Source organism: Enhydra lutris, unplaced genomic scaffold (genome assembly GCF_002288905.1).
Source record: "Enhydra lutris kenyoni isolate GAN:26980312 unplaced genomic scaffold, ASM228890v2 scaffoldscaffold49, whole genome shotgun sequence".
Taxonomy (NCBI): Eukaryota; Metazoa; Chordata; class Mammalia; order Carnivora; family Mustelidae; genus Enhydra; species Enhydra lutris.
Genome location: NW_019154133.1, coordinates 10,157,152 through 10,171,173, shown reverse-complemented (window position 1 = coordinate 10,171,173; position 14,022 = coordinate 10,157,152). Strand labels below are relative to the sequence as shown.

The 14,022-nt window shown below is 35.4% G+C and overlaps 1 protein-coding gene across 1 annotated transcript; it reads right to left on the bottom strand.

Annotated features, from left to right (window-relative positions):
* Window positions 1-1,309: 1,309 nt before the first annotated feature.
* On the bottom strand, window positions 1,310-11,723 carry LOC111156813 (chromosome unknown C8orf89 homolog). Its single transcript, XM_022517894.1, has 4 exons — window positions 11,564-11,723; window positions 9,797-9,950; window positions 6,306-6,361; window positions 1,310-1,508 (listed from the first exon to the last, which is right to left on the bottom strand). Exons 1-4 carry the CDS (start codon window positions 11,688-11,690, stop codon window positions 1,360-1,362), a joined length of 486 nt encoding a protein of 161 aa, XP_022373602.1. The 5' UTR covers window positions 11,691-11,723; the 3' UTR covers window positions 1,310-1,359.
* Window positions 11,724-14,022: the final 2,299 nt, after the last annotated feature.

Genomic DNA, 14,022 nt, shown 5'->3' with positions numbered 1-14,022 from the left:
CCTCAATTCTTTTGACCCTGAGAGTGCATAAATGAATGGCCCCACAAAGGCAGATCTAGTTTGCCCGTGTAATTTTCTTTGACCCACAGATGTTTTTATACATATGGAATTAGTTGCTTATTTCCCTTAGTGGCTCACATTTACACATTGCCACATGGCACAAAGCTAGGCAGGGAGTGGCCTCTTAAATGGAGAAACATGCCCCGGTTCACCACAGCCTTCATCTGATTGGTGCTCTACCTCTTGATCTGGTCCTGGCTGGGTGCCTATAACCATGTGAATTGATGACACTTCCCCTGTACTACCTAGTGTCCCCATCAAATGCATCATTCCCAAATGCAGAGCATATCTTTGCTTATGTTATTCCATCTTTCTAGAAATGCTCTCTCCCTCCATCTTTCCTGTCTTTAAAGTTCATTTCAAACACTGTTACCTTCTGTGAAGCTTTCTCTGACCACCCTGCTGGATGTTACTGCCCTGATTTTGAAGCTCTGTAACACTTTGTAGTTCTTTTCTCTTATGGCCTGTATCCCACTCTTCACTGGATCAGTCATTGGTATCCTTGATTTCTTCCCATATCTCAGGGACGTGTATTGATGGATGTGTATCCCCCACTCCTCAAGGCTTTCTGAAGGTAGGGTTTTTCTCTTGACCTAGACCTTTCTTCCTCCTCCCTACAGAGATGGAGCAAGTCTCCATCTCTCCCCTCAGGGTTCAGCCTGTCCACACAGTGGAAATGACTTGCCCTACTTGGCAGAAAAAGCCCTGATGTGGTGGGTGAGCTTGTCAATAATGCTTGAATGTGTACATTTGTCCAATTCTGAAGTTCAGGATTAGGAGCCCCACTGTTGCCACATATCTAAGACAGGATTTTCCTTCCAGGTTTTAGCAGCAAACAAAGCTAATATTTTCATCTGCTCGAATACTTCTCTCACAACTGTTTTCAAACTCAAGCAGGGAAAAGGAAGGATTCGTATCCGGCATCCTTAATCCCAATAATGATTCACTCTGTCTTGAATCTTCTGCAGCAGATAGCAATGTCATTCACTGTACAGACAGGCACTCAAAACACATGTATCAAATTGAATCAAAGGATATAGTCAATGTATATAAAATTCATGGAATGTAATTTCTCTCATGTCATGTCCCCCCAAACCATAACTTAAATGTTTTTTTGTAGCTGTTAATGAAAAGCAAATGCTTCTGTATATTACATAAAATATTTATTTCTTATTTACACTTCCATTTTTATGTAAATCATTGCACATCATACCACATATCAAAAAAAGAAAAAGAAAGGAAAAAATATATAAACCTTAGACATCAGTTAAGAAAGCATCGCATGTGATGTGATACTTATCAGCAGTCTCGCAGGTCTCGTTTCTTGCTCTTTTTGGATTTTCTAGTAGTTTCTTGACGAATGGTATCATACTCCAATATGGCCATTTTGGAAAGTCTCTGTAAGTATTGAGATGATGCTCCAGCAAGAGGATCACTGAAGCCGGAAACTGTGAAGAAAAATAAATCATCTATTAAAGTTAAGCACATAATATTTTCTAAATAATATTCTCTAAAATAGAGGGCAAACAAAATCTCTCTTCCTCAAATGACCATTAAACACAGCTAGTTCTTGATATATCACATTCGATAAAGTAAAAATAGAAAGTATTTACTTTCTAAAGTAACGTGATATCAAGTCATCTCAAAACTATTTAACTAGGGGTGCCTGGGTGGCTCAGTCAGTTGGGCGTCTATTGATTTGGTTCAGATCATGATCTCAGGGTCAAGGAATTGAGCCCTGCATAGAGCTTCACTCAGCAGGGTGTGGGAGTGGGTCTCTCTCCCTCTCCCTCTCTGGTTCTCCCCCTTCTCATGATCTCTCTCAAATAAATAAATATTTTTTTAAAATGTAGCTAAAAAACTACACTGTTTGTATTTAATTATATAAAACTCAATCTGAGTCTATAATGTACTTTTTACAACAAGGGATGGCTGTGGAATTTATTCCAAAGCAAAAGATACAGTCTCCATAAATAATTAACTTGTTTTATACCTTGCATGCTCATCAAGTTATTTTCTCCAAATATACCATTTCTCATAAATGCTAAGTTTAGTAAAATAGTAGAATTGTAAAGGAAAATGAATCATTCATTAACTGAACAGCATTACTCAAGTTTCTATTATGGAGTGGTAGTAATAATAAGAAGAGATATATCAAATGATCTCTTTGTGTCAAGTACTTATATTTATTCCGGCCACACAACACTATGAAGTAGGCAACTAGTACTATCTTGGATCACAGATATAAAAAGAAGATTTAATGGCGTTAAAAAACTTGCCCAAGGGCAAAGGATTTGAATTCAGATTCATCAAATTCAAACTTCCCATGCAATCACTACATATTGCCCTAAATATGTAAAGACGAATAAATACTTCTATTTCAAAACATATAAAACTTTGAAAATAATATACTGATTCAAACTGTTTTAAAATATTATTTAATTTCAAATGGTGAAGTGTCAAAAAAGCTATCTAAAATTCTCTATTGTGGTTATTTTTGGTTTGTTTTGTTATTTGAGTGTATAACGTAAGTAGGAAGTTCAGAGAAAGAGGGAGCATGGAGGGGAAGAATATGATTGGGATACCTGTTCTTACTGGTATAATGAACCTGACACTTAGAAAAACTCTCTGGCTACAAATAAACTGGATTCTAGGTATTAAGCAAATGTCAAAAAACTTCAAAAATCTTCAAAACTTCATACAAACCAATGCAATTAAGTTGGAAGTTGTTAACAATAAGATAAGTTTAAAATTCTCAAATAGAAATTTAAACAACACATTCTAGATTACTCATCAGTCAAAAAAGAAATCAAAATAAGCATTAAAATATTCATAACTAAATTATAAAGAAAATATTACAAAACTTGTGTAATACAGCAGAAGTTATACATAGACAGGTTTATACCTCAAATTTCTATGTTAGAAAAGAAGGTTTGAAAATTAAAATTTTAGGTATAAGATACACATTAGGAAAATAATACACCCAAAGAACATAGTAGAAGAAAAATAATATAGGAAAGAGAAGAAATCAATGAAGTAGAAAACAAATTTACATTAAGAAATATTTTTTAGAAGATGAGTTCTTCATTGAAGAGAATGATAAAGAAGAAAAGTTTCTGGTGAGATTAATCAGAATAAAACACAGAAAGCACAAATAAATAACATTAAAAGAAGAGGGACACCTAGAGCGTGTGACTCTTGATCTCAGGGTTGTGAGTACAAGCCCCACATTGGGTGACTGGGTATAGAGATTACTTAAAAATAAAATCTTAAAAAAAAAAAAAAAAAGGGATGCCTGGGTAGCTCAATCGGTTGAGTGTCTGCCTTCGGCTCAGGTCATGGTCTCAGGGTCCTGGGACTGAGTCCCATGTCAGGTTCCCTGCTCAGCAGGGAGTCTGCTTCTCCCTTTCCCTCTGCCCCTACCCCTGCTTGTCCTTTCTCTCTCTGTTTCCCTGACAAATAAACGAAATCTTTAAAAAATAAGTGAAAAGACTGATTACATGGAATTACATGGAAATAAAAAACTTCAAAAAGAAAGAAGAGGGATAGAAGTTCAGATTAAACAAAAGCTCAACTTTATGCCAATATATCTGAAAACTTAGACAAAATGCAAAAAATTTTAGAAAATATAACTTACCAAAGTTGATTGAAGAATTAGAATGCCTTAAAAATCCTAAAATTAAAATGGTTGAATCAATATTAAAGTAATAATTCTTGCTTTGTTGTCTATTTTGTTTGATGTTAGTGTACCTACACTTCTTTCTTTTAATTAACGTTTGCATGATTTGTATTTTTCCCACCTCGCACTTTTGATCTTTCTTGCTCTTTAATTTAAGGTATGCCTCTTGCAAGCAACATATATTTTTCTCAGTCTGATACTTTGTGTTTTTCATTGAAATATTTAGTCTGTTTACATATAATGTAATTGTTGTTTTGTTTAATTTTGAATCTTTAATCTTGCTAATTGTTTTCTATTTGTCCTATATGCTTTATGTTTCTTTTTCCCTCCTTTCTTGTCCTCTTTTGAAATGATCAACTTTTTTTCCTCATTTTATATTTCCCCTCTATATTAGCTTGTTACTTGTATTATTTTATTATTCTTTTACTGGTTGTCATACAGAATATCATGTGTCTCTTTGACACATTACAATCTACTTTAAATTAGTTATTCTACCATTTTTTCAGATAATGGGAGTATGTTACAACATTTTAACTCCACATAGGCCCCATCCTACCTCTGTGCTACTATTGTCAAGTATTTTATCTCTACATAGATTTTAAACTTCATAATACTACTGCTACTGCTTCTCATTCTTTAGCAGTTGTACTTCCTTTTTGTATCACTTCTTCCTTAATATTTTTTAGTGAAGCTCTGCAGACAATAAATTCTCTCAACTTCTATTTGAATGAAAATGTATTTGTTTCACCTTTAATTTTAAGGGTATTTTCACTGGGTATCCAATTCAAGTTTGGCAGTTACCTCTTTTAGCCCTTGAAAATGCTATTCCACTGTCCTCTTGCTTCCATTGTCTACATTTAAAAAGTCAGTTGTATGTCTTACCAGTGCGCCTTTGAAGGAAACCTGTCTTCTCTGTTTTCTTGTTTTGTGTTTTTTTTTTTTTAACTTAGTCTTTTTATTATGATGTGCCTAGCTGTGGTTTTCTTTGTTTTTATTCTGCTGAGGACTCTCAGAACTTCTTGAATCCTTGGCTTTCTATTTTTCATCAAAATTGGGAACTTATCAGTCAGTATGTAAATACTGTTTCTGTCCTAACCTTTTCATTCTGGAATTAGAATTATGCATGTGTAAAGCGGGTTTATCTCGTCACATAATGACTTGCACACTGGCTTCTATATATATTATCTTTTTTCTTCCTCCACTTTAATTGGGTATTTTCTAATGATCTTTCATTTTACAAATCCTTTCATCTGTTGCTTTCCATCCCTCCCCCAACTTTATTGCAGTATATTTCACAAATAAAAATTGTGTATATTTATGGTTTACAACAAGATGAACTGATATACATATATACTGTGAAGTGATTACTGCAGTTAAGTTAATTAACACGTCTATCACTTCACATAGTTACTTTTTCTGGGAAAGTAACTCGTTCTCATCTGGGAAGACAAGAACACTTGAGACTTGCTCTCTTAGCAGATTTCAGTATACAATTTACTATTATTAACTATAGTCACCATGCTCTACATTGGATCCCCAGAACTTATTAATCTTAGAACTATAATTTTGTACCATCATCTCCCCATTTGCCCCACTCAAAACCGTGGTAACCACCATTCTATTCTGTATGTTTGACTTTTTTTATTTTTTACTTTTATTTTTTTAAGATTCTGCATCTAAGTGATTGATTCCATTAGGAACAAAGTTCCATGAAGCATTTGTCTTTCTCTGTATGGCTTAATTCACTAAGCATAATGCCCTGTGGGTTTAACCATATTGTCACAGACAACAGATTTCTTTTTTTACTGCTATATAATACAGGTATCCCAGCTTTTCAAAAGTTCATGTTAAGCCATTTTACTTCTATGAAAGATCTACAATAGCACCTGTCTTTGCTAATTGCCAAGAAATCCAATAGAGTTTTTTCATTTTGATTTTAGAAAGGTAAAAGCTGAAAATAGTGTTCAGTGTTTGTTTTGCAGTGAGCCATTATAGAGGTAGCACGTGCCCTGACCGGTGAGAGCGACACCATCAAGCTCCGTCCTGAGCTATACTCAGCATCTCAGCATCAAGCTGCCACAGCTTTGAAAAATTTCAAAGGTCAGAAACTCAAAGCAAGACTAGCATGCAGACCATGCAATGGTCCATATGAGAGATGATGAGGGCCTATCCCAAGGTCCTGAGATAATAAAGGTATGTGTATAAACAACCACTATGTTTATAAGATAAACAAAGCTTAAAGAAACATTAAAAAGGGGCGCCTGGGTGGCTCAGTGGGTTGAGCCGCTGCCTTCGGCTCGGGTCATGATCTCGGGGTCCTGGGATCGAGTCCCGCGTCGGGCTCTCTGCTCAGCAGGGAGCCTGCTTCCCTTCCTCTCTCTCTCTGCCTGCCTCTCTGCCTACTTGTGATCTCTGTCTGTCAAATAAATAAATAAAATCTTTAAAAAAAAAGAAACATTAAAAAGAACAAAGCAATTAAACCAGGGGAAAGAAAGGAAGTTAAAAAGAGTAAGTATGGGACAACCTAATAAGACATGTGGTGGGAGAAGAAAATGAGCCAACTTACCCTTTGGTTTCTCCTGAAGTGGTACCACAGTGTGGGTTTCCTTAGTCTTCCTTATCCTAAAATTGCATATTATCATAAAATCACCTTTATGTAAATCCAGGATAGATTAATTATAAAATACAATAAGAGACAAGAAGCTGCCTTTAGCAAAACTCACTTTGCGAAGGACATCACATGGAAAGTAAATAAACATTAAAGAAAGTGAACTCATTCCACCATAACTGATCCAATCAGAAGCAGATAGGAACAACTCAACATCTTAGGTTTTGCTAATAAATTTTACCTGTAGATAAGTGTAATGCCTAATTTTCCCCATATTTATCTTTATCTTAACTTTCTCCAAGTATAATTCAGGGAATGGTAAGAGGAAGGGAATCAAGATTAAATTAAAAAGGTATCTAGACAGGCCAATACTAACTATTGCTTATTTGTGTACCTTTTATTTGTTAATCACCACAATCTGAATTTTATCTTAATTAACTTTTGTTCCTACTGGGAACAGACCTACATAACAAGTGGGTTATTAGAGGAAGTATGTCACCACCGAACCTGCCATAGGTGAGATAATCCATAAGAACTGCAAATTTCCTGTAACTATATTAAACTTTAGAAGTCAGCCAAAACTTTTATTTTTTTTTAAAGATTTTATTTATTTATTTGACAGACAGAGATCACAAGTAGGCAGAGAGGCAGGCAGAGAGAAAGGGGGAAACAGGCTCCCTGCTGAGCAGAGAGCCCCATGCGGGGCTTGATCCCAAGACTCTGGGATCATGACCTGAGCCGAAGGCAGAGGCTTTAACCCACTGAGCCACCCAGGCGCCCCCAGCCAAAACTTTTAAATGCCCTTCACCTCTAGGATTACTACTATCAGTTACATTACCAGAGTGTGCCTTGAGAGTCATTTAAAGTGTATGATTATAATTAAAGAAATTTGAGGGGTGCCTGGGTGGCTCAGTTGGTTCAGCGTCTACTTTCAGCTCAGGTCATGATCCCAGGTTCCTGGGATCCAGCCCCACATTGAATTCCCTCTGCTCTGTGGGGAGCCTGTTTTTCCCTCTCCCTTTCCCTGCCACTCCCCATGCTTGTGCTCTCTCTCTGTCAAATAAATAGATACAAAATCTTTAAAAAAAAATTAAAAAAAAAATCAGCATTTTTAAAACAAATATTCACATATGGAAGGAAAAAAGGTGGGAAGGGGTTGTACACAAGACGAACAAAAATGTGTTACTTCCCTGCTATGCCACGGCTTTTCGTTCACGGGGCGCTGTGCAATATGCAGAGGAGAATAAAACACTTGCACGCAACTTGACATGTTCTCACTAGACTGGCTAAAATAAAGACACTTGTTTCAAAGACAGAGAAAAGAACTAACATTTATGTTGGCCAAGCACTTCATAAACATTATGGCACGTAGCCACCACTCTTCTACTTTGTATATGAACAGCACTTGTCATAACATGAATTTAATGTATTCAAATTATCCTTCCCTGGTTAGGCAAATTCACACTCAAGTCAATGTAAAATGGTGAGGAATCATTTCACAAACAGCCAAATTGCAAATGAAAGAAAAATGAAACAGAGTGAAAACAGTAGGAAGCCAAAGGAAAACTTAAGATTAAGAAGTAGTTGGGCTAATTCAAAGGGAGCTTTCTGGGTTTCCAGTTTCTTACAGATGAGCATGTGCACCGAGAAAAGAGTAACAAGACTGCTCTGTACTGAGACAAGTGTACTGCCAGCCCTACACCCTCCTCAAAGGGTCCTGAGACTCCCAATGAGAATGTCAAGGGTCAGGTAAGGGCTGGGGACACGGGGGTCTCAGTAAGGATGGAAAGTCTCTGTCCTTAAGTAGGTTTTATACTGTGTTTCCAGCTGTCTCTGTTCTTTCTACATCCCTGCCATCCCTCCTATTTACCGGTTACCATTTATTCCACTAGCAACTCGCTCGCTCTCTTCCACCATTGCTGATTCTGCCTTATTTCATTATAATCTCGTGGAAGAAAGAGTAATTTTGCTTTTCATATTTTTACAGCTTGGAAATCTGTCCTCAGATAATATTAAAAATGATAGGGAATAGTTTGGGGGCACCTGGGTGGCTCAATGGGTTGGGCCTCTGCCGTTGGCTCGGGTCACGATCTCAGGGTCCTGGAATCAAGGACTGCGTCGGGCTCTCTGCTCGGCCAAGAGCCTGCTTCCCCCCCCCCGGCCCCCGCCTGCCTCTCTGCCTACTTGTGATCTCTCTCTCTGTCAAAGAAATAAAATCTTAAAAAAATGATAGGGAATGATTAAACAAACTATGGATCCATTGAGATACAATGTAGCCAGTAAAGACTGTTTGAAGATCATGCAGTGACATGAAAAAATGAGTATGTGTAATAATAAGTTAAAAAGGCAAAATAAAAAATTGTAAGTACACTAAGATCATAGAGAAAACAAAGTCCACAAAAATGAAGAAGAAAAAAAGAGAGCAAACACCCAACAAGAAAAGTCGATACGTTACAATGGGTAAATTATCAAAATACTGTTTATCTTTTTTTGCTCCAAATTTTCTGTGAAGTTCTTATGCATTTTCATAATTTAGTAAATTATGCATAACTTTTCATTTTTAGTGTCATTTTATATGACCAAAACTTATTTCAAGATAATTAACAAGAACAACACTGTGGAAAAGTATATTCTAAAACTCCTATGCTTGTGTGCTGTGTGTAACTGGCTGACTTTAAAGCTCAGGAAATATGAAAATACAAAATTTCCCCTAAGGAAAGTAGCAACTCAGACTACTATAAATGCAGCATCTTTTTTTTTTTTTTTTTTAGGCTGCCAAAGTGAATAAGTCCTAGATATTCAATAGATACCTGATGAATACATAAATAAACCAAAGCAGCCACCAAATCAAATATGAGGACCGTCTTACTAATTTCTAGATCCCTTTGGAGAAAGGGGATTTCTTTTAATGGTATGCCAGCCAGCCTAATTTATAAAAAGGAAGGTAATTGTGATAATGGCTTTAAATGCCAATATTCAAAGTGAGTCGGACTTTTCTGGCTGACGCCTCCTTGTCCACTCGTCAGCTCTGGTCTTCTTCAGGCTGTCATCTCATTTAGAACCTGCCCTCGCATGACATCACTCAAACTAGAGACGAAACCCGAGGTACTATATTCATCGTACAGAAACCTGTTAACATTGCAGAGACTTCATTTAATTTTATTGCTAAAAATTCCGATATTCTCATGGGCAATCTACACTAGAGCAGCAGATATTTTTAAAAGGAAATCCTTAAGTCCTTTCTGGCAATGTCCCTTGAAAACTGAGAAAACGGCTTACTTGTCAAACTGACTAAAATTACTACCTAGACTAAAACAAGAGATCCTTTATGAAACAAATATCAGTGGGCAAGAAAGACTTCCACTCACTAGGCAGGAAAACCTCTCCGTTTAGCAGTTATTACTACAGATGCGAGTGGAAGGCAAGAGAACTGAATAGCAATGGTCTACCTGACTGGACACATCTCGGGCTCAGCCTGCAGCAGTCTCGGACGAACTTCCAGTGGAGTTGAACTTACACTTTTTGGGCAACTCTGCAGTCCTGGTAAATATGGCATCTTGACACATTCTTTGAACTCTTCTAGACCAAAGGCTGTGGTGTATTCTAATTAAAAATGGTATCATAATTAATGGTATTATTTCTTGATGAAATGTATATAACTTCTTTTACTACATACTAAAATGCATAATACAATATACTCAATCAGTCATTAAGAAGAGAAAATAAAGCTACTGTCCTTTATCTAGTATCTTTCCCAAGTAGAATAAGGAAAAAGGGCAGGTTCACAGATCTCCTACAGTTGTCCCTGTCTTCTGCCCTCATTATTTTATATAATTAGAATTTCCAGAATATTAGAGATATTCACATTGAAATAGAGTTTAAAAGCATTTTTAAGAGTCTAATATTATCTGCTACTTTAAACCTTTCTACCTTCTTGCTTTTATGTAAATAAGAGGTATAAATACATGATTATTTAGTTAACAATGAGACATAAAAGAATTTTTTTCAGGCATTGATTTTAATTTTCTCAGGGGCGCCTGCATGGCTCAGTGGTTAAGTGTCTGCTGTCAGCTCAGGTCATGATCCCAAGATCCTGGGATAGAGCCCCACATTGGGCTCCCTGCTCAATGGAGAGTCTGCCTCTCCCTCTCTCCTTCTCCCTCTGTTGCTCCCCCCCATGCTTGTTCTCTCTCTCTGTGAAATAAGTAAATAAATGAAATCTTTAAAAAATGATAATTTTCTCTCTGCAAAATTTCACAGCAAACCTATAAACACTAACATTGAAGCATCAAGGTTTCTTCTTCTACTGACCTCACATAAAAGAGATTGTCAAATTATTTAAAAACAAAACAAAATGAAGTCTAGCACAGTAATAAAAATAGTATTTAATGGGACTGGAGTTATATTAAATCCTCCAAATGCTATTTTGCTACCTTTGATTTTTCTTCTTCTGGGAAAAAAAAAGTTTCTCCTGATCAAAAAACATACAAATTCTCTTTTCAGCAATTTAGGGGTAAAAGGACAGGTAAACTTATGTTTTCTGAGTATATTTAATGGGAATACAGTGGAAAAGTTGGAAAAATAGAGCAATACACTCAAAACCAGGAGTGATGACATGGGTTGGGGAGTTTGGATTTTACTCTTTTCAAGAATTACATCTCTATTTATAAAGCTGAAGGCAGAATTCAGGATAAACAAGAAATACAATTAAAATTTGAAATTTGAAGTATAAACTGAAATTAAACTATTAATATATTCATACACATGTCAAAATTCCTCAAATTAGTCCTTACTGAGCAAGGGTAGAATATAAAATACTTTCCACATAACTCACACAAAAAATAAAGTTCTGGTTAGAATTATGAATACAAAAAGATGCTATTAAAGATTTGGGTTTCTTAAAACACAAAAATCAACTTGAGATGCTTAAAAACAAAATTTGTGAAAAGTAATATGACCCAACAGAGGTAGTACTGCACTGATGCCAAGAGAAGTAGTTCTTTAAAATTTGTTTCTATCATGAGTTACAGAATTTTATTAAGTAAATTAATTTTAATTTGCTTCCATTTTTATTTTCCATAAACTTAAGATATTATCCTTCCATAAATGTTACAAAAATTATAAGATGTCTCCTGACTGCTTAAAAAAATATATGTGTTGTTTAAGGCACTATTTCTATATTTTCTTCAGTAAAATAACTGTAAAGATAAACTTACCTTTCTTCATCTTTTGTGTTTCTAAAACTGCTTTCCTCCAACTACTCTCAAAAAGAAAACAACTGTCAAAGGAATTTCTGGTAACATTGGAAGTATCAAATTTGATTTCCGGAGACAGGACTGGCATTTTTTCTCCTTTCGACAGTGCTGATGAAAGTGAGATTCTGCTTCAAATTCAGGACACAAAATACAAAAAAAAAAAAAAAAAAAAAAAGCCAACACAAAAAAACATATTTTAGAGATAAATATTTTTTCTGATTTGTTTTCCATCATACAGATTAAATATTAACATAGACTTACATGGAAAGTTCACTTATAACATGTAAATACATAATCCTGTGATTTTAAAGTAAGTGGCCTTTAATAATATAGCTAAAATTGGTAGTAAAAGTTCTTTCTTTTAAATATTTTAATAAGTTCTTTCAACTCCCAGGGCACAGATATTTAGCAATATAAAAAAATTTGAAGTTCAACAGTAAATTATGGGGCACAAGACAATAAAACGTTTAGGATTCTCTCAAATATATTACTGTTATACACAACGACCAAGTGGGACTTATCTCTGGGAGGCAAGGATGGTTCAACACAGAAAAATTAATGTGATATACCACTTTAAAAGAATAAAGGATTAAAAAGTCACATGATCATCTCAATGGATACAGAAAAGGCATTTGATAAAATTCAACAGTCTCAACAAAGACAAAGAAATAAAGACAAAGAGATAAAAGACAAAGACAAAGAGATTAAAATCTCTCAACAAACTAGGAAGAGAGAAATTATCTCAACATAATAAAGGCATGTAAAGTCCACAGTTAACTTCACAATCAATGGTGAAGAATCAAAATGTTTTCCTCTAAGATAAGGAATAAGGCAAGGATGAACACTCTTACCACTTCTATTCAACTCTAAGTCCTAGCCAGAGCAATGAGGAAAGAAATGGAACTCAGACTGGAAAAGCAACAGTAAAACTGTCCGTTTACAGATGTCATGATCTTAAATATGTAGAAAATCCTACAGACTCCACCAAAAAAATCACTTGTACTTTTATACACTCAATAAACTATCTGAAAAGGAAATTAGGAAAACAATCCAATTTATAATAGTATCAAAAAGAAGAAAATACTTAGGAATAAACTTAGCTAAGGAATGAACAAATTATACACTGAAAAACACTGATGAAAAATTAAAGAAGACACAAGCGGAAAGACATTCTATGTTCACAAATCAGAAAACTTAATTTTGTCAAGATAACCATACTACCAAAAATGATCTACAGATCAATACAATTGAAATCCCAATGGCATCTTTATACAGAAACAGTTAAAAACATTCAAAAATTCATATGGACTCACAAAGGACCCCAGATAGCCAAAATAATCTTGAGAAAGAAGATCAAAGCTGGAGGCATCAAACTTGCTAATTTCAAAATATATCACAAAGCTAAGGTAACCAAAACAATATGATAATGGTATAAAAACAGACATATAAGCCACTGGAAGAATAGAATCCAGAAATAAATCAACATATACACAGTCAACTGGTCTTTGACAAGGATGCCAAGGAGTACACAAGAGGGGAAGGATAGTCTCTTCTAACAAACAGCATTGGAAAAACTAGATATCCACATGTGAAAGAATGAAACTGAGTCCTATCTTACACCATAAACAAAAATCAACTCAAAATGGATTAAAGACTTAAACCTAAGACTTAAAACTGTAAAACTCCTATAAGAAAACATAGGGGGAAAAACTTCATGACATTGGTCTTGCAATGATTTTATGGATATGATGCCAAAAGCACAGGAAACAAAAGCAAAAATAGACAAGTAGGGCCGGCATCAAACTAAAAAGCTTCTGCACAGCAAAGAAAACGATCAGTAGAGTGAAAAGGAAACCTCTAGTCTGGGAAAAATATTTGCAAATCATATATCTGATAAGGGGTTAATATCCAAAATATATAACTCCAAAGCAAAAAACAAAACAAAAAACCCTAATAACATGGTTTAGAAATAGGTTTAAGGACTTGAGTAGACATTTCTCCAAAGACATACAAATGGCCAACATGTATATGAAAAGATGCTCTGGCCAAGGCCAAAGAGGTTACTGCCTGTGTTCTCCTCTAGGATTTTGAGGTTTCCTGTCTCACACTTAGGTCTTTCATCCATTTTGAATTTATTTTTGTGTATGCTATAAGGAAGTGGTCCAGTTTCAACAGCATGCTGCTCTCCAGTTTTCCCAACACCGTTTGTTGAAGAGACTATCTTTTTTCCACCGGATATTCTTTCCTGCTTTGTTGAAGATTGGTTGACCATAGAGTTGTGGATCCATTTCTGGGTTTTCTATTCTGTTCCATCGATCTATGCATCTGTTTTTGTGCCAGTACCATACTGTCTTGATAACTACAGTTTTGTAATATGGCTTGAAATCTGGAATCATGATGCCTCCAGCTTTTCTCTTTTC